Source organism: Aethalodelphis obliquidens, unplaced genomic scaffold (genome assembly GCF_003676395.1).
Source record: "Aethalodelphis obliquidens isolate GAN/ISIS:26980383/991018 unplaced genomic scaffold, ASM367639v1 scaffold26, whole genome shotgun sequence".
Taxonomy (NCBI): domain Eukaryota; kingdom Metazoa; phylum Chordata; class Mammalia; order Artiodactyla; family Delphinidae; genus Aethalodelphis; species Aethalodelphis obliquidens.
Window position 1 is genome coordinate 11,241,252 of NW_020837970.1, and position 27,190 is coordinate 11,268,441.

At 36.0% G+C, this 27,190-nt stretch overlaps 1 protein-coding gene across 12 annotated transcripts in view; it reads right to left on the reverse strand.

The window, feature by feature from the left end:
- CSNK1G1 (casein kinase 1 gamma 1) overlaps positions 1–27,190 on the reverse strand; it is a 153,680-nt gene that overhangs the window by 79,694 nt on the left and 46,796 nt on the right. For 9 of the 12 annotated variants that reach the window (XR_003436395.1, XM_027123282.1, XM_027123277.1 and 6 more), the window contains one exon: positions 26,772–27,171. Coding sequence is in view for 8 of the 12 variants with exons in the window: in XM_027123282.1 (XP_026979083.1) it covers positions 26,772–26,952 (181 nt within the window). In the remaining 4 variants the exon portion in view is untranslated. Of the gene's footprint in view, positions 1–21,441; positions 21,502–26,771; positions 27,172–27,190 lie in introns of those variants that run through there. The other 3 variants (XM_027123289.1, XM_027123286.1, XM_027123287.1) reach the window with 2 other exon arrangements.

The following is a 27,190-nucleotide window of genomic DNA, read 5'->3' on the forward strand; positions in this document are numbered from 1 at the left end:
ATATATATATATGTATATACTTGCAACTACTCTTCCTGTTTTTAGCACCTTCTGCATCCCAACTTTTTGAAATTCCTACTGTCTCCAATTCTTGAACTTATTGATATCTGGTGTATTCTATGTTACAAACTGGCCTACCCATTAAATCATTCAGCTTTCTCTGGACTGCTAAATTAGTTATCACTTAACTGCTTTCCAGCTTCCAGAATTTTGTTAAAATTTCTCACCTGTTTTTATCTTCTCTCTCTCTCTCTCTCTCTCTTTTTGGTTCCTGGTGAGTTTTATGCCTTAAAAAAAAATTCCTTTTCTAAACATACATTATAAAACTGAGGCAGTGACTTCCCCTGGTGGTGCAGTGGTTAAGAATCCACCTGCCAATGCAGGGGACACAGGTTTGAGCCCTGGGCCAGGAAGATCCCACATGCCACAGAGCAACTTAGCCCATGTGCCACAACTACTGAGCCTGCGCTCTAGAGCCCGCAAGCCACAACTACTGAGCCCACGTGTCACAACTACTGAGAAGCCCGCGCACCACAACGAAGAGGTGCCCCCACTCACTGCAACTAGAGAAAGCTCACGCGCAGCAACAAAGACCCAATACAGTCAAAAATAATAAATAAATTTTAAAAAATAAAATAAAACTGAGGCAGCACTCAGTTTCATCAACTTACACATATATTATAATTAGTTATTCATGCATCTTTTTACCTCCACTAGGCAGTAAATTTCCTAAGGACAAGAATGTTCCACTCATCTGTTTATCCCTATCGACCAACATGGTATCTGATATATAGTAGGTAACAGATGCTTGCGGAAGTGAACCAAATTGACTTGATATACAGAGAAGGTTCTTCTGAGAAAGTTTTAGGGCAATTAAAAAAAAATTTAGTTTAGAATCAGATATGGATAATTCTAAGTGTGAATATAGGAGTTTTGACTTCATTATTCAACTTGTGAAATCACCAAAGATATTTGTGCTAAGAGGAAACGTATAGTCGTGAAAGTTGTATTTTAAAAATATTAATCTGGTCCCAATGTATACAATAAAAGAGACAAGAATACCTATGAAGAAAATGAATAGGAAGTTTTTATAGTAGAACATTTAAAGAATAACATCTACCACACAGTGTGGTTATGATGATTACACGAGTTAGAATATGTGAAAGTACTTTGTAAACTGCAATGTCCTAGATAAATCTAATTTTTATGACTTCTATTATCACGGCAGGTACGATGCAATAATTCCTTGAAGATAACTTTAAAAAATAGGATTTATAGTCAAGGCATTTAGAAGAAAAAACTAACAACCTTTGGATTACATATAAACATGAGGGAAAAGGAAAATAGAAGGGTTAAAGTTGATGCTTTTAATTAGAGGAGAACAGAAAGAAAACCAGGAGAGTAGGCAATGATCGTTTCACTCTACCATGATGCCTTCCTCCAAGTTCTCACTGAACCTAAAAGCAGCAGAGAAATTATGAAATGCCTCTCAGCTTCAATTTTTGTACCTGTATAAAAGAATATAGACACAGAAGCACAATGACACAGCTTATGTAACACCAAACATGATAGCTAATACATTGCAAAATGCTAGCTTGCTTTTGTTTGCTTACTTTCTCTGCTTATTTCAAAACAAGCTGAATACCTCACCCTCTTAAAAAGCAATTATCCTTATTTCTAAGAGGCCCTGGAGGTGACTAGATAATTCTCCTGAGCTATGCATCATTCAAATGAATTCCTTTGCCAGGGGGCATCATTAAGACTGAAGAGGTCAGGGGAATTCCCTGGCAGTCCAGTGGTTAGGACTCCATGCTTTCACTGTCGTGGCCTGGGTTGAATCCCTGGTCAGGGAACTAAGATCCCACAAGCCATGCGGTGTGGCCAAAAAAAAAAAAAAAGACTAAGAGGTCAATACAAAACACAGCCAAGTGGAAGGCTAGACAAACACTAAGCCACTATTCTCAGTGATACACAAAAATTTTGCTCTGGAAGAATTTAATTACAAAATAGAGGGTTACAATCCTGCCCATTTAAAATGAATGACTGCTTCATCATACAAAAAATTATATATACATATGAATGATATATCAATAAATGTGAGAAAGGCAGTTTACTGAACAGAAATATACCATTGATGAGGTGGCATAATCCCAAGCACTCAAAGCTTTTAGTTGCTGCACAAAATCCACAATGCTTCCCAAGGTCACTTCCTGGCCATGGGTTCTTTTATCGTTAATGTAAAAGAAACTGCATTACATAGTAGTTTTGGGAGCTTTACATCCAAACTCAGCCCTTTTGAAGCAGCAGTCTTAGATGTGAAGCTACCCATAAAATCCACTGCATGAAGACTTGCTGTTTCAGTAAATCGCCTACAGAGACAACATTTATGGTAAGCTTCATCAGACAAAGCACTATTTCAAAGAACCAGCAGGTGTCAGTTCTCAGAGTCACGCTGATAAAGGAACATACAAGCCTCGGTTCCCAGTTTAGTTAGATCTCCAGCTGTCAGATTTCTTGCCGTAAAGTGAAAGTAGTACATTTATAAATTACTACCTAGAACTTGTCAGAAAAAAAAAAAAATCCAGCCAAATGAATATGAGGCAATTAGTAGTTAAAACAAGAAACCCATCTATGGTTCAAGATGGCGGAGCAGAAGGACGTGCTCTCACTCCCTCTTGTGAGATCACTGGAATCATAACTAACTGCTAAACAATCATTGACAGGAAGACACTGGAACTCACCAAAAAAGATATCCCACATCCAAAGACAAAGCCACAGTGAGACGGTAGGAGGGGCGTAATCACAATAAAATCAAATCCCATAACTGGTGGGTGGGTGACTCACAAACTGGAGAACACTTATACCACAGAAGTTCACCCACTGGAGTGAAGGTTCTGAGCCCCACGACAGGCTTCCCAACCTGGGGGTCTGACTGACAACGGGAGGAGGAATTCCTAGAGAATCACACATTGAAGGCTAGCAGGATTTGATTACAGGACTTCGATAGGACTGGGGGAAACAGAGGCTCCACTCCTGGAGGGCACACACAAAGTAGTGTGAGCGTTGGGACCCAGGGGAAGGAGCAGTGACCCCATAGGAGACTGACCCAGACCTACCTGCTAGTGTTGGAGGGTCTCCTGCAGAGGCGGGGGGGGGGGCAGCTGTGCCTCACCACAAGGACAAGGACATTGGCAGCAGAAGTTCTAGGAAGTACTCCTTGGCGTGAGCCCTCCCAGAGCCCACCATTAGCCCCACCAAAGAGCCCAGGGAGGCTCCAGTGTTGGGTCGCCTCAGGCCAAACAACCAACAAGGAGGGAACCCAGCCCCATCCATTAGCAGACAAGCGGATTAAAGTTTTACTGAGCTCTGCCCAAAAGAGCAACAGCGGGCTCTACACACCACCACTCCCTCCCATCAGGAAACTTGCACAAGCCTCACAGATAGCCTCATCCACCAGAGGGCAGACAGCAGAAGCAAGAAGAACTACAATTCTGCAGCCTGTGGAAGGAAAACCCCATTCACAGAAAGTTACACAAGATGAAAAGGCAGAGGACTTTGTGTCAGACGAAGGAGCAAGATAAAACCCCAGAAAAACAACTAAATGAAATGGAGATAGGCAACCTTCTAGAAACAGAATTCAGAATAATGATAATGAAGATGATCCAGGGCCTTGGAAAAAGAATGGAGGCAAAGATCGAGAAGATGCAAGAAATGTTTAACAAAGACCTAGAAGAATTAACAAACAGAGATGAACAATACAATAACTGAAATGAAAAATACACTAGAAGGAATCAATAGCAGAATAACTGAGGTAGAAGAACGGATAAGTGACCTGAAGACAGAATGGTGGAATTCACTGCTGCAGAACAGAATAAAGAAAAAAGAATGAAAAGAAATGAAGACAGCCTAAGAGACCTCTGGGACAACATTAAACACAACAACATTCGCATTATACGGGTCCCAGAAGGAGAAGAGAGAGAGAAAGGACCCAAGAAAATATTAGAAGAGATTATAGTCGAAAACTTCCGTAACATGGGAAAGGAAATAGCCATCCAAGTCCAGGAAGCACAGAGAGTCTCATACAGGATAAACCCAAGGAGAAACATGCCGAGACACATAGTAATCAAATTGGCAAAAGTTAAAGACAAAGAAAAATTATTGAAAGCAACAAGGGAAAAATGACAAATAACATACAAGAGAACTTCCATAAGGTTACCAGCTGATTTCTCAGCAGAAACTCTACAAGCCAGAAGGGAGTGGCATGACATATTTAAAGTGATGAAAGGGAAGAACCTACAACCAAGATTACTCTACCCAGCAAGGATCTCATTCAGATTTGATGGAGAAATCAAAAGCTTTACAGACAAGCAAAAGCTAAGAGAATTCAGCACCACCAAACCAGCTCTACAACAAATGCTAAAGGAACTTCTCTAAGTGGGAAACACAAGAGAAGAAAAGGACCTACAAAAACAAACCCAAAACAATTAAGAAAATGATACTAGGAACATACATGTCAATAATTACCCAAAACATGAATGGATTAAATGCTCCAACCAAAAGACACAGGCTTGCTGAATGGATACAAAAACAAGACCCATATATATGCTGTCTACAAGAGACCCACTTCAGACCTAGGGACACATACAGACTGAAAGTGAGGGCATGGAAAAAGATATTCCACACAAATGGAAATCAAAAGAAAGCTGGAGTAGCAATACTCATATCAGATAAAATACTATAAAATAAAGAATGTTACAAAAGACAAGGAAGGACACTACATAATGATCAAGGGATCAGTTCAACAAGGAGATATAACAATTATAAATATATATGCACCCAAAATAGGAGCATCTCTGTACATAAGGCAACTGCTAACAGCTATAAAAGAGGAAATCGATAGTAACACAATAATAGTGGGGGACTTTAACACCTCACACCAATGGACAGATCATCCAAACAGAATATTAATACGGAAACACAAGCTTTAAATAACATGAGAGACCAGATAGATTTAATTGATATTTATAGGACACTCCATCCAAAAAGAGCAGAGTACACGTTCTTCTCAAGTGCGCACAGAACATTCTCCAGGATAGATCACATCTTGGGTCACAAATCAAGCCTCAGTCAAATTAAGAAAATTGAAATCATATCAAGCATCTTTTCTGACCACAATGCTATGAGATTAGAAATCAATTACAGGGAAAATAACGTAAAAAACACAAACACATGAAGGCTAAAAACTACATTACTAAATAACCAAGAGATCACTGAAGAAATCAAAGATGAACTCAAAAAATACCTAGAGACACATGACAATGAAAACACGACGATCCAAAACCTATAGGATGCAGCAAAATCAGTTCTAAGGGGAAGTTTATAGCAATACAAGCCTACCTCAAGAAACAAGAAAAATCTCAAATAAACAATCTAACCTTAGGAACCTTACACCTAAAGGAACTAGAGAAAGAAGAACAAACAAAACCCAAAGTTAGTAAAAGGAAAGAAATCATAAAGTTCAGAGCAGAAATAAATGAAATAGAAACAAAGAAAACAATAGCAAAGGTCAATAAAACTAAAAGCTGGTTCTTTCAGAAGATAAACAAAATTGATAAACCTTTAGCCAGGCTCATCAAGAAAAAGAGGAAGAGGACTCAAATCAACAAAATTAGAAATGAAAAAGGAGAAGTTACAACAGACACCACAGAAATACAAAGCATCCTAAGAGACTACTACAAGCAACTCTATGCCAATAAAATGGACAAGCTGGAAGAAATGGACAAACTCATAGACAGGTATAACCTTCCAAGACTGAACCAGGAAAAAATGGAAAATATGAACAGACCAATCACAAGTAATGAAATTGATACTGCGATTAATAATCTTCCAAAAAGCAAAAGTCCAGGACCAAATGGCTTCACAGGTGAATTCTATCAAACATTTAGACAAGAGCTAACACCCATCCTTCTCAAACTCTTCCAAAATATTGCAGAGGAAGGAACACTCCCAAACTCATTCTATGAGGCCACCATCACCCTGATACCAAAACCAGACAAAGATACTACAAAAAAAGAAAATTACAGACGAATATCACTGATGAATATAGATGAAAAAATCCTCAACAAAATACTAGCAAACAGAATCCAACAACACATTAAAAGGATCATACACCATGATCAAGTGGGATTTATCCCAGGGCTGCAAGGATTCTTCAATATATGCAAATCAATCAATGTGATACACCATATTAACAAATTGAAGGATAAAAACCATATGATAATCTCTATAGATGCAGAAAAAGCTTTTGACAAATTCAACACCCATTTATGATAAAAACTCTCCAGAAAGTGGGCATAGAGGGAACATACCTCAAAATAATAAAGGCCATATACGACAAACCCACAGCAAACATCATTCTCAATGGTAAAAAACTGAAAGCATTTCCTCTAAGATCAGGAACAAGGCAGGGATGTCCACTCTCACCACTATTATTCAACATAGTTTTGAAAGTCTTAGCCACAGCAATCAGAGAAGAAAATAGAAATAAAAAGGAATGCAAATTGGAAAAGAAGAAGTAAAACTGTCACTGTTTGCAGATAACATGATACTATATATACAGAATCGTAAAGATGCCACCAGAAAACTACTAGAACTAATCAGTGAACTTGGTAGAGTTGCTGGATATAACATTAATGCACAGAAATCTCTGGCATTCCTATACACTAATGATGAAAAATCTGAAAGAGAAATTACGGAAACACTCCCATTTACCACTGCAACAAAAAGAATAAAATACCTAGGAATAAACCTACCTAGGGAGACAAAAGAACTGTATACAGAAAACTGTAAGACACTGATGAAAGAAATTAAAGATGATACCAACAGATGGAGAGATATACCATGTTCTTGGATTGGAAGAATCAATACTGTGAAAATGACTCTACTACCCAAAGCAATCTACAGCTTCAATGCAATCCCTATCAAACTACCAATGGCATTTTTCACAGAACTAGAACAAAAAATTTCACAATTTGTATGGAAACACAAAAGACCCCGAACAGCCAAAGCAGTCTTGAGGGAAAAAAATGGAGCTGGAGGAATCAGACTCCCTGACTTCAGACTATACCACAGACCTACAGTAATCAAGACAATATGGTACTGGCACAAAAACATAAATACAGATCAGTGGAACAGGATAGAAAGCCCAGAGATAAACCCACACACCTACGGTCAATTAATCTATGACAAAGGAGGCAAGGATATACAACGGAGAAAAGACAGTCTCTTCAGTAAGTGGTGCTGGGAAAACTGGACGGCTACAAGTAAAAAATGAAATTAAAACACCCCCTAATACTATACATAAAAATAAACTCAAAATGGATTAGAGACCTAAATGTAACACTGGACATTATAAAACTCTTAGAGGAAAACATAGGCAGAACACTCTTTGACACAAATCACAGCAAGATCTTTTTTCATCCACCTCCTAGAGTAATGGAAATAAAAACAAAAATAAACAAATGGGACCTACTGAAACTTAAAAGCTTTTTGCACAGCAAAGGAAACATAAACAAGACGAGCGGCAACCCTCAGAATGGGAGAAAATATTTGCAAATGAATCAACGGACAAAGGATTAATCTCCAAAATATATAAACAGCTCATGCAGCTCAATATTAAAAAACCAAACAACCCAATCCAAAAATGGGCAGACGACCTAAACAGACATTTCTCCAAGGAAGACATACAGATGGCCAAGAAGCACATGAAAAGCTGCTCAACATCACTAATTATTACAGAAATGCAAATCAAAAGTACAATGAGGTATCACCTCATACCAGTTAGAATGGGCATCATCAGAAAATCTACAAACAACAAATATTGGAGAGGGTGTGGAGAAAAGGGAACCCTCTTGCACTGTTGGTGGGAATGTAAATTGATACAGCCACTATGGAGAACAGTATGGAGGTTCCTTAAAAAACTAAAAATAGAATTACCATATGACCCAGCAATCCCACTACTGGGCATATACCCAGAGAAAACCATAATTCAAAAAGACACATGCACCCCAATGTTCACTGTAGCACTATTTACAATAGCCAGGACATGTAAGCAACCTAAATGCCCATCGACAGACGAATGGATAAAGAAGATGTGGTACGTATATACAATGGAATATTACTCAGCCATAAAAAGGAATGAAATTGGGTCATTTGTAGAGATGTGGATGAATCTAGAGACTGTCATACAGAGTGAAGTAAGTCAGAAAGAGAAAAACAAATATCGTATATTAATGTGTATATGTGGAACTAGAAAAATGGTACAGATGAACCAGTTTGTAGGTCAGAAATTGAGACACAGATGAAGAGAACAAACATATGGACACCAAGGGGGAGAAAGCGGAGGTAGGGGTGGTGGTGGTGGTGGGATGAAGTGGGAGATTGGGATTGACATGTATACACTAATATGTATAAAATGGATAACTAATAAGAACCTGCTGTATAAAAAAATAAAGAAAATAAAATTCAAAAAAAAATCAAACAAAAACCAAGAAACCACTTCTATGTAACTCAGATTGTTTACCATGTCTATTTAAGGCAAAGAGGCTGGCCTACTGCCTTTACCACCCAGATAGCATCTCTTTAAGTAGGCAGCATGATCAAGGGTAAGAAGATAATAAACACTACAACTTTAAAGAAAGAAGCCAGAGGGTTTTTTAATTTTTACTAACTTAATTCTACTAGTTTATTAGTACACTATGCAGAAAGATTTCCCAAATGGTTAGTAGTTAACAGCAATGATAATTGTTTCTTGTGCGAAGTTTTTTGAAGGGATTACTTATCAATACCAGTAAGTAGTTTATTATAAAAAATCTTATTAAATCTTCCTTAACACCACTGGTAATGGTATAGAGCATGTTTACTATTAATATGTAAGACATATCTGTTTTAGACAATGTTAAAATGTTTTCTAAACTGCAGAACATGATCGATTAGTGGAGTGTGAAATAAATACTGTGGGTCCTGACCAATACATTTTTTAAAGAAAAGTAGTATAAAATTTAAAAGAGTACATCACACTTAGTAAGGTGTATTATTTCATAACACTTTTGCTTCAGACATACACAATATTAAATTCTGTATATAATGGATCACAATATAGTATGTATTTTTTTAGTGTGAGTCATGGTGAAAAAAATAAAAGCCATTAATAAAAACCTTCTGAAAAGCAATTTCAATTATTTCATTTTGAGATGAAAAGCTTAGGTCAGACAACTAGTTACTATGACTTTCCTAAACTGTTAAACATAATAGTCTATTCTGAATAATCTGTTAGAAAAATCCTCATTTTCAGCTGAAAGTCTGGAGTGAGACTGATCAGAGTGAGGTAGAAGAGGGTGGATGATGTCATTGATAAATGAGGCCAAAGAAGGACCTGTACTCCATTTCAAGAGGGTGACCTATGAAGTACTTACAGAGGCAATGCTTTAAGCAAGTGTGTAAAACTTTCTACATTATAGTGGTGAGGGGGAAAAAAAAAAAAAGCTGGAATGAATCACTCCAGAAAGCATGATACTCTACAGCAGAAAAATAACGAAGTACTTTAGTTTTTAAAAATTTTATTATGCAAAATCTCACTTATACAATGATTCCCCGATATAACCTCACCCAATTTCAATAACAAAATGATTTTGAAACAAATCCCAGATGTTATGTTATTTCATCAGTAAATATTTCATAACAGATCTTTAATAGATTTGAAGTATTCTTTAGAGCAGATAGATTACTTGCTATTTGAAGACCTGCCACATAAATGTGAAAAATTAAAAGACCAAATGGAGATCTGCGGATACTGAAAAAGTTATAGTACCTAGTCGACATTTCAGCCATTCAGGAAGAAAAGTCCAAATGGTCCTTTGAAAAAGCAAAAGGGTTGAAAGTGAAAAAAGCACAATTATGAACACAGTTAAAGGTAAAACAATTGATTCTAGAAGAACTAAAACTATGGATTGCCAATGACTTGAACCTGATCATCAGGCCAAAATGGTCCAATATTTCATTAATATTTTCCTGCCAAGAAGAATATGACCTCCATTCTAAATGATAATGCAAGTTTTAAGAGGAAAGAAATATATTAATGAAGTTGCAGGAGTAGAAAAGTATGCACGTTTAAAATTAGGCATTCAACTAATGTACAAATTAGGGAAGCCACAGTACCTGAAAACTTCACAAATCCCAGTGATGCACTTATGTCCATTTCTTTCTCATTGTAATGAAGGTACTTACATTAAAAGCAATGCTAACTTACTGTTAATTATTTGGACAATTTCCTGGAGTCTGGCATATAATTTTTCAGCTTTGTTTAGAGCCAGTGATTGTGAAGTAGCTCCTCCTGAGGAACAGTGGAAAGCTGTGTGAGGGCCACTAACACATACTGTTAACATCTAAAACCAAATTTTAATCCTCTTGCGCAAATGATATCCCCTAAATTTTTTTTACATTTATTCTTCTTTTTAATTGAGGCATAATTAACATGAAGTAAAGTGCACACATGTAAAATGTATAATTCAGTGAACTTTTACATATCCATACATATACCTATGTAACCATCCAGGGAGAGAACATTTTCAGCTCTCCAATAGACTTTCTTGTGCCTCTTCCAAATCAGTAATCCTCATTTACCACTACCTGAAGTTACCTGTTCTGTTTAATTGCAAGAAATTAGTTTTGCCTATTTTGAACATCTGTTAATGGAAATATACAGTAACCACTCTTTTGTGTCTGGCTTCTTTTGCCCAACATTATGTCTGAGGTTCATCCATTTTGTTGCATGTATTAATAGCTCATTCTTTTCCTTTTTTAAAAAAAAAAATTAGGGGGGTAGTTCATGTTTATTAGTTTGCGTAATGACTTAGATGTTCGGTTTGAACATTCTCGAACACAATTTTTTGGTGCACATAGATATGCATTTTCCTGGGCACATACCCTGGGTCATAGAGTATTCACATGTAGAAATAACTAAAATGTCCATCATCTGATAAATAGATAAAACAAAATGTGGTATATCCATACAATGCACGAAGAAGTGACCTGACTCCAATGAAGTGATCCACAATAAGAAAGCACAAGGCTTCCTACGTCCGAGGACCATGTTGTTAGTAATAAAAATATAAATAAAGGTCTCAGTGTGTCCAAGTCTTTTCTTTTTGAGGAAGGACAACAAAATTGTCAAATCCACTTTGCATTCCATCTAGTAGAATATTGGGCCATAAAAGACAGTCCTCCTCAGAAAGAAGTCTTTGGGAAGTGTAAGTTGAGCTGATATCATAAACTACTCTCACTGGCCACCAAGGACAACCAGGGCAAAAAGGTAGTCACCCTATTCAGGATTACCTTTCCTCATTTTTTAGTCTTATTTTGGAACTGCTGTTTCTTCCTCCACAACAAAACTTTAATATCTTAAGCTAAACATTAAGAAGCTACCAACTTAATTTCACTCACAATAGCCAAGAGGTGGAAGCAACCCAAATGTTCATCAATGGATGAATGGAGAATGGATGGATAAAAAAAGTGTGGTATATACATACAACAGAATATTATTCAGCCTTAAAAAGAAATTCTGTCATGTGCTACAATGTTGGTGAACCCTGAAGACATTACGCTAAAGAAATAAGCCAGTCACCAAAAGGCAAATACTATATAATTCCACTTCAATGAGGCATCTAAAGTAGTCAAATTCATAGAACAGAAAGTAGAATGGTGGTTACCAGGGGCTGTAGGGAGAGGGAAAAGGGGATTTTGTTTAATGGGTATAGAGTTTCAGTTGGGGAAGATTGAAAAAAAGTTCTGGAGATCTGTTTCACAACAATATGAATATACTAAACCCACTAAACTGTACACTTAAAAATGGTCAAGATGGTAAATGTTGTGTTGTTAAAAAAATGAATTTGGGCATCCCTTTCAGACCCACAAATGCCATTTCTAGGAAAATAAGAAATTGCAAGACCTACCTGGTCAGTCATAATAACTACTGTCATTTTGAGCAGGGTCACTCGCAATTTGTAATGGGAGAACATGGTCTTTGGAGAGACCACATCAAGATATAACAATAAATGGGTTTGTACTTGAGAAGAAGAAGAAGAAACTAACTTAATTCCAAATAAAGTATAAGTAACTGAAAGCTTAATTCAATGGACTTGCTAAACTCTAATTTGTAGAATTTAGGCAATGTAGTATTTTTTAGTAAAACTTTTGCTGCTTTAGGGGCTGGAACTGAAAAGTTCTTAACCTACAACAATCAGATTCTCATTTAAAGTCAAAAAATCTTTCCATGTGGGTAATAAGAATAAACATCAAAGCAGCACTATCTGTATTGAAAACTGCATTTCTTTAGATTACCTTAAAAACCTTGCAGGAAAAAAAAATCTCTCTTGGTTATTAAAGTGATTACGAAGCAGTGAAACAGATATGTATAATAATACAAAATCATGATTTACAAAGTATAACTTGAGACTGACCACTAATGAAATAACAGTTTTATCTCTAATCAATAATTTATTAAAAAATTTTAAAATGTTCAAAATGTGATGAGATTTGAAACTTTCCCTAGTTTAATTCTAAATATAGTTTCACAAGAGGGAAAAATCATTTCAACCTATACTAAGTGATTACACTACTTAATTCTAACATGAAGTTACATAATCATATTTGTAAGTCTGCATATTAATTTTGACTAAGCCTATGTACATTTTTTGGTAACGGCTTTTGAGATGTAATTCACATAGCATACAATTTACCCATTTAAAGTGTACAATTCACTGGGTTTTAGTATGTTCTCAGAATCATGCAACTGTCACATCAATTTTAGAATATTTCTATCACCTCAAACCCCCCCCAAAATAAAATAAACCCCATACTCTTTAGCTATTACCCACCCATCAGTCGTCCTGTCCCTCTCTCACCTCTAAACACCAGTCCTTAAGCAACCATGAATCTACTTTCTGTCTCAATAGTTTCTGTGAGTCAATAGATTCATCTATTACGGATGTTTCATACAAATGGAATCACATAATATGTGGTCTTTTTTAACTGGCTTCTCTCATTTAGCATAATGTTCATCAATAGCATGTATTTTTATTCCTGGATTCATTTGTTCATTCATGGCCAAATAATACCACATTTTGTTTATCTATTAATCAAGTGGTGGATATTTGGTTTATTTCCACCTTTTAGCTATGAAAAATACCACTATGAACATTCACGTATAGGTTTTTGTGTGAATAATGTTTTCATTTCTCTTGGGTATGTGCCTAAGAGCGGAATTGCAGGAAGAAATGGTAACTCTTATGTTTAACTTTCTGAGGAGCTGCAAAATTGTTTTCCAAAGTGGCTGTACCATTTTACATACCCTTCAGCAGCATGTGAGGTCTGTAACTTCTGCACATCCTCACCAGTCAACACTTATTATCTGTTTGATTCCAGCCACCCTAGTAGGTATAATGTGGGATCTCACTGTGATTTTGATTTGCATTTCCCCAATGACTACTGATGTTGAGCATCATTTCATGTGCTTAATGGCCATTCCTATGTCATCTCTGGAGAAAGTTCTATTCAAATCCTTTGCCCATTTAAAAATCGGGTTATTTGGGGATTTCCTTGGCGGTTCAGCGGTTAAGAATCCTTGCTTCCACTGCAGGGGGCACAGGGTCAATCCCTGGATGGGGAGCTAAGATCCCGCATACCATGCGGTGCGGCCAAAAAAAAAAAAAAGAATAAAAGTAAAATCGGGTTATTTGTCATTTTATTGTTAAGGTCTAAGAGTTCTTCATATACTTGAAATACTAGTCTCTTATTAGATATGATTTGTAAATATTTTCTCCCATTATATGGATTGTTGTTTTACTTTTTTTCAGGATGTCCTTTGCAGCACAAAAAATTTCATTTTGATGAAATCCAATTTATCTATTTTTTCTTTTGCTATTTGTGCTTTTGGTGTCATATCTAAGAGTCCACTGCCAAATCTGAGGACCTGAAGATTTACCCTTATCTTTTCTTCTAAGAGCTTTACAGTTTGGGCTATTATTACATTTAGTTCTTCGACACATTTTGGGTTAACTTTTGTATAGTATGAGGTAAAGGTTCAAATTCAATCTTTTGTACGTGAACATCCAGTTCTCCTAGCACCATTTGTTGAAAAAATTATCCTCTCCCCACTGAATAGTCTTGACACACTAGTAGAAAAGCAATGGACCATAGATTCATATCTGGATTCTCAATTCTATTCCATTGACCTATATGTCTATTCTAATGCCAGTACCACAGTGTCTTGATTACTGTTGCTTTGTAGTAAGCTTTAAAATCAAAAAGTGAGAGTCATCCAACTTTGTTCTTCTTTTTCAATATTGTTTTGGTTCTTCTGGGTCCCTTGCAACTCCACATGAATTTTAGGATCAGCTTGTCAATTTATGCAAAAAAGCCAGCTGGGATTCTAACAGGGGTTGTGTTGAATCTGTAAATCAATTTGGGAAGTACTACATCTTAACAATATTAAGTCTGATTCCTGAATGTGAATGTTTTTCCAGGTATTTAGGTCTTCTTCTTCCTTTTTTTTTTTTTTTAATTTACAATGCTGTGTTTCATTTCTGCTGTATAGCAAAGTTACTCAGTTTTTTATATATATATATATATATATATATATATATATATATACACACACACACACATATATATATATATTCTTTCTTTATATTCTTTTCCATTATGGTTTATCACAGGATATTGAATATAGTTCCCTGTGCTATACAGTAGGACCTTGTTATTTATCTAGGTCTTCTTTAATTCCTTTCCAAAATGTTTTGTGGTTTTCAGAGTATAAATTTTACAGTCATTTTGTTAAATTTATTCTCTTTTGATACTATTGTAAATGAAACTGCTTCCTTAATTTCATTTTTGGATTAAACATAGATACTTTTGTATAATAATGATTCAGACCTCTTCTTTCATTATCCATTCTCAGAAGCATACTGCCTTTTCTTTTTTTTTTGGCCAAGCCATGCAGTTGCAGGATCTTAGTTCCCTGATTAGGGATCGAACCTTGGCCCCTGGGAGTGGAAGTGTGGACTCCTAACCACTGGACCGCCAGGGAATTCCCCATACTGTCTTTTTTTTTTTTTTTCCATACTGCCTTTTAATTAGAAAAATATTAGTATCTCTTAAACCTCAAGTAGGGAACTCTTTTATATAAATAAATTTTTCAGAAAAGTGAAGTGACACTCTTTCAATTAAAGTTAAAAAGTAAAATCATTTACAATGGAAATGTTTCTAAAGCTTCATGTTTCATAAAGAGAATATCGGGTGTTCACTCTAGCAGCATACTATTTACTAAAATTGATAGAGATTAGTGTGCCCCCCACCCCCGTGCAAGGATGACATGCAAATTCATGAAGCATTACATTTTTTTACAAACTTAAAGTTATGAAATAAATAAGTCACAGGGGATGCTATGTACAGCATGATGACTAAAGTTAATAATACTGTACTGTATTAATAATAATGTTAATAATATCTGAAAGTTACTAAGAGAGGAAATCTTACAAGTTCTCATCACAAGAAAAATAAATTTTGTAAATATGTGTGGTGATGGATGTTAACTGGACTTACTGTGGTGATCATTTTGAAATATATACAAATAATGAATCATTATGTGTACACCTGAAACTAATATAATGTTATACGTCAATTGCAACTCAATAAAAACGTTTCCATGAATATCTGATTTTTTTTCCTTGATGAATCTACCCAAGATGAGTAATAATTATATTACCCCACTTGAGCAAACACCCTTAGGGGTTAATCCAGTATATAAGGCTATTCTGCCCAGACTGTTCTGCTCTGTGACTTTGTTACCTCCCTTGCTATCAGTCTATCAGTGATCACTTCTTGATATATGTAATTCCCTCTTCCTTCTGTGTTTGTACTCTATGGAAGATTAAGAAAACTAATAAGCTTGTTAGAAATGCATATAGAATAATAACACAAAGGCTTTAAGAAGAAGACTGAAGGTCTGAAGCACAGGAACTTCTGGGTACACAGATCCTAAGATATCTATTTTGACTGCTAAGAAATTTTTTATTTTTATTGTTGTTTTGGTTTGCTAGTCCTCAGCTTTGATGGAGAGAGCTGGAGCTTATTAAGAAAAATGATACCATGTACAGTTTTACTATAACATGGATAAAAATTTCAACAAATGTAATTTATAATTCTAATTTACATTAATGTTAATTTATATTCTACATAAATTTTTGTGAAAAAATGCTACATTTAGCCTTGTCTATTCTGAAATATGAGTATTTTAGAGTAAAATTACACTGATGTGTAAATTTTCTGCTCTATATAAAACTAATTTATCTAGCAAGCTAGAGAGAATAATGTGTTATAGTTCTAATAATAACCTATCTTCATGAACATGTTTATTGTGTTATTTACTTATAATAATAATAAAAGCTAGAAGAAAACGAAGCCCAATTATATAGTAACGGTTGTGGTAATCCACTTGAAGAAACAGAATAGCCATTAAACTTATAATTACGAAAGTCACATATAGGAATTTAGTAAATAAAAAAGGCAGAATCTCAAAGCACAGCCAACTTCGTTTATACCAAAGTACATATATATGTATATGCATGTATATATAGACATATATACATTTACACACAACTAAACAAAGAGCTGCTCTAATTTTCTGTAATGTTACAATTCTGTCTACAAAAACAAAACCCAAACAAACAGAAACAAAACAAGCTTCATGAATTGGAATTACCATTAACTTCTCTATAGGCTAGGTGCTCAAAACCAAACAATCTAATTATTATTTAGATTACTCTATCTCTGAAGTAGTTTATAACATGAAGTAGAAAAAGGAACATGACAATCTCAAAAAAAAAAAGCTAACTTTTAGTTTCACAGTACAGACATTAGCCTAAACTACCTACAAGAGCCCTTTAATCAAAGAAACACTTAGAATTACTTAAATCACAAGGCATTTACTGTTTCAGCTTTCTATCATCCAGACAAACTGGAGAACTCCCCTATTATCCTTTAATATCAGCACCACTAGATAAAACAAGACTGCTCTGTGTTTTTTAACAATACAGAAAAATGATACCTTTTGTGGGAAGGGGCAGTGAGATCAGAAGTTCTAATTAATTTATGATCTCTGCGGAGGGGCGGGGTACAGGGGTGGAAAACATGACATGCAATTCCTTCCAAGTTTGTTTTGTGTTTTGTTTTTTTAACTGCCTACAAGACAAAGTCCAAATCTGTATCATGGCCCACAGCTAGTCAAGAACAGACTGCTCAGATCTCTACCCTCATTTCCCACTTACCTTAGTCAAATAAAAAGCTAAGGGTAGAATAAAGAACAGTGTTTATAATCTCCTCCACTTTGATTTTACTCTAAATTTAAAATCTATACTTTGCAAAATTAAAAATAATAAAAAATTAATTATTAATCAATTAGCCAATGTTTTCCCTCCTTACCTCCCAGAAAATCCCTGAAGATTAAAGTTGGTTCAACATAGAAACTAGATAGTGATACTTAGAGAAAAGATTATTGGCTATCCTTTTATACTTTATATTTCTTTTCTTGGTAATAGGTATAATTATACTGAATGTAAATGATTATAACCTTTGGAATTTAAAATTACTTCTTATGTCCTTTTAAACCTTTTTTTTCCCCCAGCACGTAGTATTTCAACTGCACACTTAACCAATAAGTAGGGAAACTACATGGTATATAATAGAAATATCTGTCTGGGATGTCCCAGACCTGGGCTCTAGTTCCAACTCTGTGGCAAGCTAGTTTATTTTACCTTGACTAAGTTGTTTAATTTCTAATTTCTTTCATTTTTAAAATGATGAAGTTTGGACTAGACAATGCCGAAGTTCCTTAGAGGTCCAAAACTTAAGAAAGATCTTATCTATTAAATCATTCTAAGTTACCATGAGCTTTTTGGGGGTAAATCCCATTCCTGTCTCATAGTAAACTCAGAGCCAACTTTTTCATATAAGTGTCGCCAATCTAGTTGTCAGACTTGAAATTGTAGAGTAGGATTCTTGAATCATGGTCAAGTCTTTTGTTCAAGTCACTGCTTTTTCAAAAAATTTAATGTTGAATCTTGATTCTGTTAACCAGTCACTATATTAGCTGCCCCACCTCAAGCACTGTATTATGTGAGGATTTCATTACTATGTCCTTCAAAGATCTCCATCCAATTCACGGTTGAACTGAATGGAATCAAAATACAGAGCTCTACTGTTCAGCATCAGTGATGACAATGATCCGATTCTCTTTGGTGAGGTGGTTAAAACAACTACAAATCTCAACTATCTTCTCAGCCAACTCATATTTCTAAATGTGTTACTAGACTATCACAAAAGTCTGTCAAACAAATGCCTTGCTGAATAAAAATATATGATACATAGAAACATCTGGTTTAACATGGCAGAGAAAATGTAGGCATTTCACTCTATTCCTTTCCAAAAGCCCAATGAAACGACAAAAGGAAGAAGACAGAACAAGTAAAATAGGTGGGAAAAAAGCAGACTATAGATGTCAACATTTTGGAAGATGGGCTCCATTTCCTTTGGTAAGAGCTTTGCCATTTTCTGGAAAAGTATGGCCATAAGTTCAGACAGTTTTCTCCTTAGGATGCATGATCATCACAGAAATATTGAGTCTGAACTCTCTTCATAATTAAATCCTTAATCGTCCTAGTTTTGTACTCCTGCTGAACAATTCCGAACTGGTTTAGCAATCCTGAAAATTTTACTGTTAATTTCTCCTGATTAACTAGCCAAGATGTCAATGCATAATCCTGCAAGTTATCATATCTGTGATACTTCTAAAGTTACCATATTAACATGACACAGTCTGTGCATCAGCGAATGTGGTTAAAACTATTTGCTCCTACCATTTTTTGGTGGATTATGCTACTGACAAAAAGAATTCTTCCTCAACATCTGTTAAAGCTGTTTAACCTCAGCAAACTGTGCTTGAGTTAGAACCAACAGGATGCAATTCCAAAAGAAATTTAAACTACAATACTATTAGGAACAATAACTTTACATTCATTTGTAGTTTTCCAAGAAAGTTAAAATACATTATTTCTGGGATCATAATTTAAATTGAATCCCTCCACAACATACTGCAGAAAACAAATGATATAATTCGTTACATATCTATGAAGCAGGAACCTAAGTATCCCCTTCTGAGGGGGAGAAAAATATGTTTTATCAGTCTTACAACTTACTACAACACATAAACAAATGTACACACATACATATCTCCAAAGAGGTAAAGTACATGGGACAAAATATTAACAATTGGTAAATCTAGGTGTTATTATGGATCCTCACCATCCTATCCATTTTAGTTTTTTGTAAAATTTTGAAATTTTTCTTCATACAAGTTGGAAAAAAATAAAACAAAAATTTAAACAATGTTTTGTATTATGTATACAAACCAAGTGCTCACTATCTGTCAATCACTGTCTTAGGTGATTATATGCATTATCTAAATTTTATCTCTACAACAAATCTGTAAGATAGATATTATTATTACCCTCCTCTTACGGAGGAAAAAAAATGAAACTTGGAGACGAAATCTGACTCAGGCTCTTACTTTTAACCACTTGAGGCAGAAAGTAATGACACGACTTCTAAAACTTGTTTTTAGTTTGTTCCATCCACAGACCCCCGCAACATTTGCAAATGTATAGGGAAACTTTAACAATGTTATAAAAGCACAATACAGTAGCCCCTTACTCTCTGTGGAGGACTGGTTCCAGGACCCCCATGGATACCAAAGTCTGTGGCTGCGGACGCTCAAGGTCCCTTTACAAAATGGCGTATTATTTGCATATAACCTAGGAACATCCTCTGTATACTAGATCTAGATCTCTAGATTATTTATAACACCTAGTACAGTGTAAATGCTAGGTAAATAATTATAAATACAATGTAAATCCTATGTGAAGAGTCACCTGTAATAGGGCAAATTTAAGTTTTGCTTTTTGGAACTTTATGGGACTATTTTTCCCCAGAGTGTTTTCCACCCCTGGTTGCTTGAACCCAGAGGTGAAGAACCTGTGGATATGGAGGGCCAACTTTGTATCAGTTTTTTTGTTTCGCTGACTGGCTTGATTTTTGGCTGATACAGATTGAGTTTCATTTGTTCAAAATGCTAAGATTTCCTATGAAACTATTAATAAAAAAGTAAACATTTGATTTTACAATGCTTTCACTTTCTACTAGAGAAGAAACACTTTTAAATCTTATTTTATCTTAAGCCTATATTCTTTCAGATGAATGCTTTTCAAAAAATTTTAACACAACAGACCCATACCTTTTAAACAAAATCTTGCTGAAAACTCAATATAAAGGTAAGAGAGAGTCCTGCCTGCTCACTTTTCCTTTCCCATTCTCTTGAAGTAGGAAATCAAGGGCTCCAAGACTTTGTGGGATGTAATATGAAACCAATTGCTTTATATAATATGCAACTGTAAACTGTTAATTATCACAACTGCCAGAAACAGAACTGGCTGGTAAGAGCTGAAGTTGTAAGTCCCAATTTAAGTTCATTAGTGATACTTAAGTAATTCAGATATGGAAAGAACAATATGCAGAGAAGTTGTCATGTACACTCTACTTTAGTCATAGAAATAAGTGTCTTATTTTAGAAGCAAGGGAGGAATGTGTCACAGGACAAGCTGATACCCTTACACAATTTACCTTTGTCAGAAACATCCTTCTGTTCTAATGTACTTTTACATATTTCACCAGATACCAAAGATGGAATAGAACAAAAAGGTCAATTCTTTGTGCCTCCATTTTCTTATGTGTAAGTAAAAACATTCTCTAACAAGATACTATTTCACAAAGACAGTATACAAATTATTAAAATTTATATGCAAGATTGTTTAGTCTAAATGGTCTCCCATAAACATAGGCACATACTTGTTAGGATATGAAATCACCTATCTACTTATTCTTGCAACTAAGAAGGAAAAAAAGCTGTTATTTGTAGACTAGGGATACATATTTTCTAAATTCTGGAGGAATAGAATCATTTTTATCTTAATGTTTACATGATTCTTTCCAGGCCTGATTCAGGAGACTCAAAACTTTAATTAAAAAAAAAAAAAAAGGAAAAACAAAGGGCTTCCCTGGTGGCACAGTGGTTGAGAGTTCGCCTGCTGATGCAGGGGACACGGGTTCGTGCCCCGGTCCGGGAAGATCCCACATGCCGCGGAGTGGCTGCGCCCGTGAGCCATGGCTGCTGAGCCTGAGCGTCCGGAGCCTGCTGCTCTGCAGCGGGAGAGGCCACAGCGGTGAGAAAGAAAAAACAACCTGCAGATCTGTTTCCACTCCATTGTGTCCTCCTACCTTTTATCCACGATCATCCTTCATCAATCTTCCTTTCTCAAATCTTCAAAATTCCCCTTTCTATTGAGGCAATATACATAGGTAAGATGCCACAGAAATAATCTTTCCATTGAAAAATATGCAAAGGCCACAAACAAGCAACTCTTAAAAGAAGAAATATAAATAAATGTGTAAAGATGTTTAACTTCACCCATGAACACATACACATTTAACAAGATACCATTTTCCCGTATCAGACTAGCATAGATGAAAAGATTCTCGATAATGTTCAAGGTTTTTGAAGGAGAAACACACACACACACACACACACACACACACACAGGCTCACACAGAAAGTAAAGGAAAACCATCTTTCTGGAGGGCAAATTGACAATGTGTAAGAAAATCACAAATATGTATGTATCTTTGACACAGAAAGTACACTTCCAGGATTTATCCTAAGAAAATAATCAACCAAGCTTAGACTACTACAAGGATGTATTTATTACAAGTATCTACAAGGATGTTCAGATAGTATTACTTATAATTAAAAAACAGAAATAATTTATATGTGTATTAAGACTAGCTAATAAATTTCTACATACAGACATTAAAAATGATCTATATTTAAGCTGAAACAATAGAAATTCATGCTGTATTAAGTGATAAAAGCAAGTTTACAGCACAGTTTGATTGCATTTCTAAAATATGTCCTGATCCGTATTTGTTATTCTGGAAAATTAAATTAATTAAACAAAATTAGTAATTATCTTTGGAGATACTTTTAAGAAAAAATTTTAAAAAACTTTGGGCAACAGCATGTTTTCTTTTTTTTTTTTTTTTTTTTTTTTTTTTTTTTTTTTTTTTTTTTTTTTGCGTTATGTGGGCCTCTCACTGTCGTGGCCTCTCTCGTTGCGGAGCACAGGCTCCGGACATGCTGGCTCAGCGGCCATGGCTTATGGGCCTAGCTGCTCTGCGGCATGTGGGATCTTCCTGGACCAGGGCACGAACCCATGTCCCCTGCATCGGCAGGTGGACTCTCAACCACTGCGCCACCAGGGAAGCCCCATGTTTTCTTTTTAAAAGCATTCCTTTAAAGGATATGTTTATTGCTATTTTTCCCCTGGTTACAAAATACAGGTATTCATTAAAATAAACGAAAAACAAAAAGGAAGGAAAAAAGGAATCATCTCAGAAATATATAAACAGAAGTAAAAGACCAAAGGCTATAATAATCAGCTTCCTGTTTAGCCTTAGGGCACAGGCTGTGCTTAACACCCCACCCCTCTAGAAACTCTTGTCTAGACTTTTCGACTTCTCTACTCTTGAGGCTCTTCCTCTTCCAACATCCTTTAAATGCACCCTCTTTCTCTCCTCACTCACACAAGGTCCACAAGCATCATATCATCGCTGATGATTGCATGCTCATTAACACCTACATGGTAATGATTTCTTAATCCCAGCTGAAGTCTAATTTTTCTAAGTCTCAGAGTCACATTTCTGCATATGTGCTACATAATCCTCAAAGTCAATATATTCTCAAAGTCTAACTTACTTGCCTTCCCCATCGCCTACTCTAATCCCATGTTTCTTAGCTCTATTAAAGGTTTCCTCATTCACTTGGTCTTCCCACGCTGGCAAAATAACTGGTAACCAAATCCTGCCTAAGGTCTCCTTCTGAAATTTCTCCCTAATTCATCCCTTCCTCTACATCTCACTGCCATTTTCAGAGCTAAGGCAGGCCTGGCCACTTCTGACCTGGACTACTTAGGGTACCCATTATATGCCATACACAGTAAAAGGAACTAAGAATACGAATAAATATGAGAATATTAATAAAGCAAATTACTACCATCAAGCATATCTTGAGGTAGAGAGATGGAGGAACATGACACAATGTGACAAGTACAATTAGAACAAAAATCCACACGATGTCAACCTCTTTACTATCTGATCTAATCTTATACTGGGAATTATCTTTCTAGAATACAAACCAGATAATGTCACTCTTCTGTTGTAAAACCCTTGAGGATTCTACTCCACTGCCTACAGGATAAAGTCCAAATGCTTTAATACCAAGCAAACACTTCACAATCTGCTCCCAACGTATCTAATAGCCTCATCTATTACTCTTCTTTCACTTCACACCCCATAACCCAGCCGTGTATAACTAGTTGCTGCTCTGACAATATGCTAAACAATTTTACAACACATAGTGTTTGTGCATCCTGCTGTTGGACAGTCCTTCTTCCTTGTGCTCGCCAGTGAAGTCCCGTACTACTCTCAATCAAACCATGCTCCTCTGTGAAACCTTCATTAACCTTCTCTGCCAGTGTAGTTTTTATACACTCTATTACAATACTTATCACTTTATGTTGTAATTTGTTTTTCTTTTTCTGTCATTAGACTGTGAGATTCTTTTTTTTAAAATTTTAGTTGATTTATAATATTGTGTTTGTTTCAGGTATATAGCGAACTGATTCAGTTATACATACACATATATATTTTTCAGATTCTTTTCCTTTATAGGTTACTACAAGATATTGACTACAGTTCCCTGTACTATACAGTAGGTCCTTGTTGGTTATCTATTTTATACATAGTGGTGTGTACCTGTCAACCCCATACTCCTTATTTATCTCCCCACCTGATACTGTGAGATTCTTAAGTACATCTTGTAATTCTTTGTATCCTTCCCAAGTCTAGCAAGACAGTAAATATTCAAGAAGTGTTTGTTAAATGGATGATGAGGTGGAAACAGATTTACATAGAGCCAAAATACACTAATCATCCCTTTTCTTTTTTGGCTCTCTGTCTGGAATTCAGGAGTCTATTGAAGCAGTAATGCCACTACCTACCACGACCCCCACATACCAGGAACCCAAAGGAGCCCATGTATTTTTTTTCTCCCCTCTTCCTACTCATCTGGCTATCTATCCATCCAGCCCACAAATAACATCAGCAAATAATACAGATAGAATCCCTGCCCTCCAAGGGGCTTATACTGGAGTAAGGAGAGACAATTAACAGGTAAACAAATACATAAAATAATGTCAGACAGTGATCAATGTGATGAATAAAACAAAGCAGTTTGATGAGACAGAATGTGGCTAGGGGAGTAATGTGCTATTTTAAATGGAGGTGGGAAAGAAGTCACAGAAGGTTTCTCTGAGACAGTAACATGAAAGTTGAGGCCCAAGGGATGAAAAGCAACCAGCGAAGCAAAAGTTTGAAGAAAGAATCCTTCAAGCAGAAGGAATTGTAGGTGTAAAAGCTCTGAGGCACAAATGCACTTGGCTATTTGAGGGACAGAAGAGACAGGTAGCTAGAGAAAGAAATGAGTTTGGAGAAGAAAGCACAGCGTTGTAATGTCAGCCTGGGTGGAGGCCTATCTGCTCCTGCCTTGAGTTTGGAATTTTCCAGTTTTCACCTCCTGTTGTCTGCACAATCTTCTACTTCCTAATACCATAGCAAGAGGACAATGGAATGGGGTATACAGCACACCCTGTTGTCAGGAGACATCAAATGATTCTGAAAGTTACTTTTCTGGTTTCTGTTGATAAAAAGTACTCCTAGATACAATGCCCTAACAATAACGGTCCCAGGGCTAATGAAAACCTCATCAGCACACAAGAATAAAACCACTTGAAAAGAGAGACAAGTTCTTTCTACTGACTACAATGCAAGTCAAAATGGGATCCATCATATTCACCCTAGATTCGTTAGAGGAAATAAAACACAACACTTTACCACTCTGAAAATACACATGAGCTATCCTTCTACCTGAATAGATTTTTCCATTCCTGTGTAAACGTCAAGATCATATAATACAAATCTAGACTTAAGTAATTAAATACATTTGCAGTTTTCATTGACCAGGATTTTTCTTCATCTTTATAGAAATTAAACAATTTTATGATGTTTTGAGAAAGCATGAATTTATATGCATTATAAACTGCCTCAGTAATTTTGTGGATGTTTGTCATAATCTATTTAATTCAAGTACTACTGTGATGTTAGAGCAAAGTCAATCCACTATATAAATGTATAGTCACAAAACTAGCTACTAAAGCAACTCAGTAGTTGGTAGGAACTCAAGCAGTGTGAAATTACACATCTTACTCCTATTTTCAGTAGCATCTGCTGGCTTTACTAACCAGAACATGAACACATCACTAAATATAAAAGCCTTTCATTATCCTAGTCAGGTCTTAAAATTCCAGGCTCCCAGCCTTCTAGTGGTAAAAATAAATTCATTCTCAGCATCCCTAGATTCAATTCTACACCCAGTGATCTCTGGCTAGTACAGTGATGTTTCCCTGAATCTCTCTATGGGGGGATGAGAGGTAAGATTTTTTCGATCTCCTTTGGAAAAATCATGAGAAGTAGCAGAGGTAATCAAAAATAATCATCTTATACTCCCACGCTCCCACTTCCTCAAAGGGCAAAGCCTCTTACGATGGGTCTTCATAATACTACATAGTCTCAACAGCTATGAAAAATAAGAAAACACTTTAGCTTAAAAAAGGACCTTGTCACAATCTGCACCAATACAGATTGGTGACCAACTTCACATATTCACAAGATCCTTCATTTTCTCTTCCCCATTCACCTAGGGAGGGCCATAAAAAGTTTCTAAATACCCAATGTACCTTCTTCCCAATTTCACGTCTTCAAACTGGTTCATTTTATCATTATTCATCATCTCACTCATAAACCAATACCTGAAATAAAAAATCCTTTCCTTGGTTGGGTAATAAAAATTGCAAAGTTTCTCCCTGGAGTTCTAGCTCAATCCTGATGTTGGGACTTCCGGGAAGGAATGCAAACATGGTATCAGTTGGAAAACCTCTCTAAATACTGATGTATCTCCTTGCAGACTAAGTATGGATATTACAGAGTAAGTACTGACTCTTCCCTTACTAAGGGTAGATTCTGAATTAAAACAAGGCGTTAATCCCTTCTCAAAGTGTGGTTCAAGGACCAACAGCATCTTAATCAACTGGGAGTTTGTTAAAAAGACAGTATACAGGGCTCTACTCTCCAACCAACTAAATCAGAATCTTCGTTTTACTGATATCTGTATGTAGATCTCCCTACATCACAAAATCTCAGAACTGGTGGAAAATCTAAAATCCTATCACACACAATGAGGGATGAACCCTGGATAACAATTATACCTGATAATGACTATAGTCTCCTTCACAAATTCTTCAGTTCTTTTAACAATAGGTCCTCATTATAAGAACTTCTCATAAGATTATAAACTGCTGGTCTTGAAATGCACCAAAGCTTATTATAGCTGCTGTTGTTCTTGTTAGGCTAAGCCAATAATATAACCAAGTTCTTACCTAATCTGAGCTCTCCAAAGTTCCCACACCCTATCTTCTTGCCAACCCTGAAGTTGGGTCCCACCATAAGAACCCCAGAGGATGTTGAGGAGCCAGATGGTCGGGAACAGTGTCCACTCCTTTGTGCCATGGGTTTAGTTGTCCGTTGTCTTTCATCTTTTTCCCTACTAGGATGGTCCATGATCCTACACGACAGAGTCTCTGCACAGGTATCCTTAATTTGTATACCTCTCTTCAATACAAAAGTACGTCCGAATAAACTGGAGTTAGAGTAAGGTAAGGAGTTCTTTTGGCACCATGTTTATGTTTCTAATTTATCTCCAGGAGATGAAAAACCATTGATTAGTTCTGGTAGGACACGTAGTCTGTAGGTCTCAAGCATAGGAGGATATTGTGTAACCTAGGTAAAAAATCAAGAA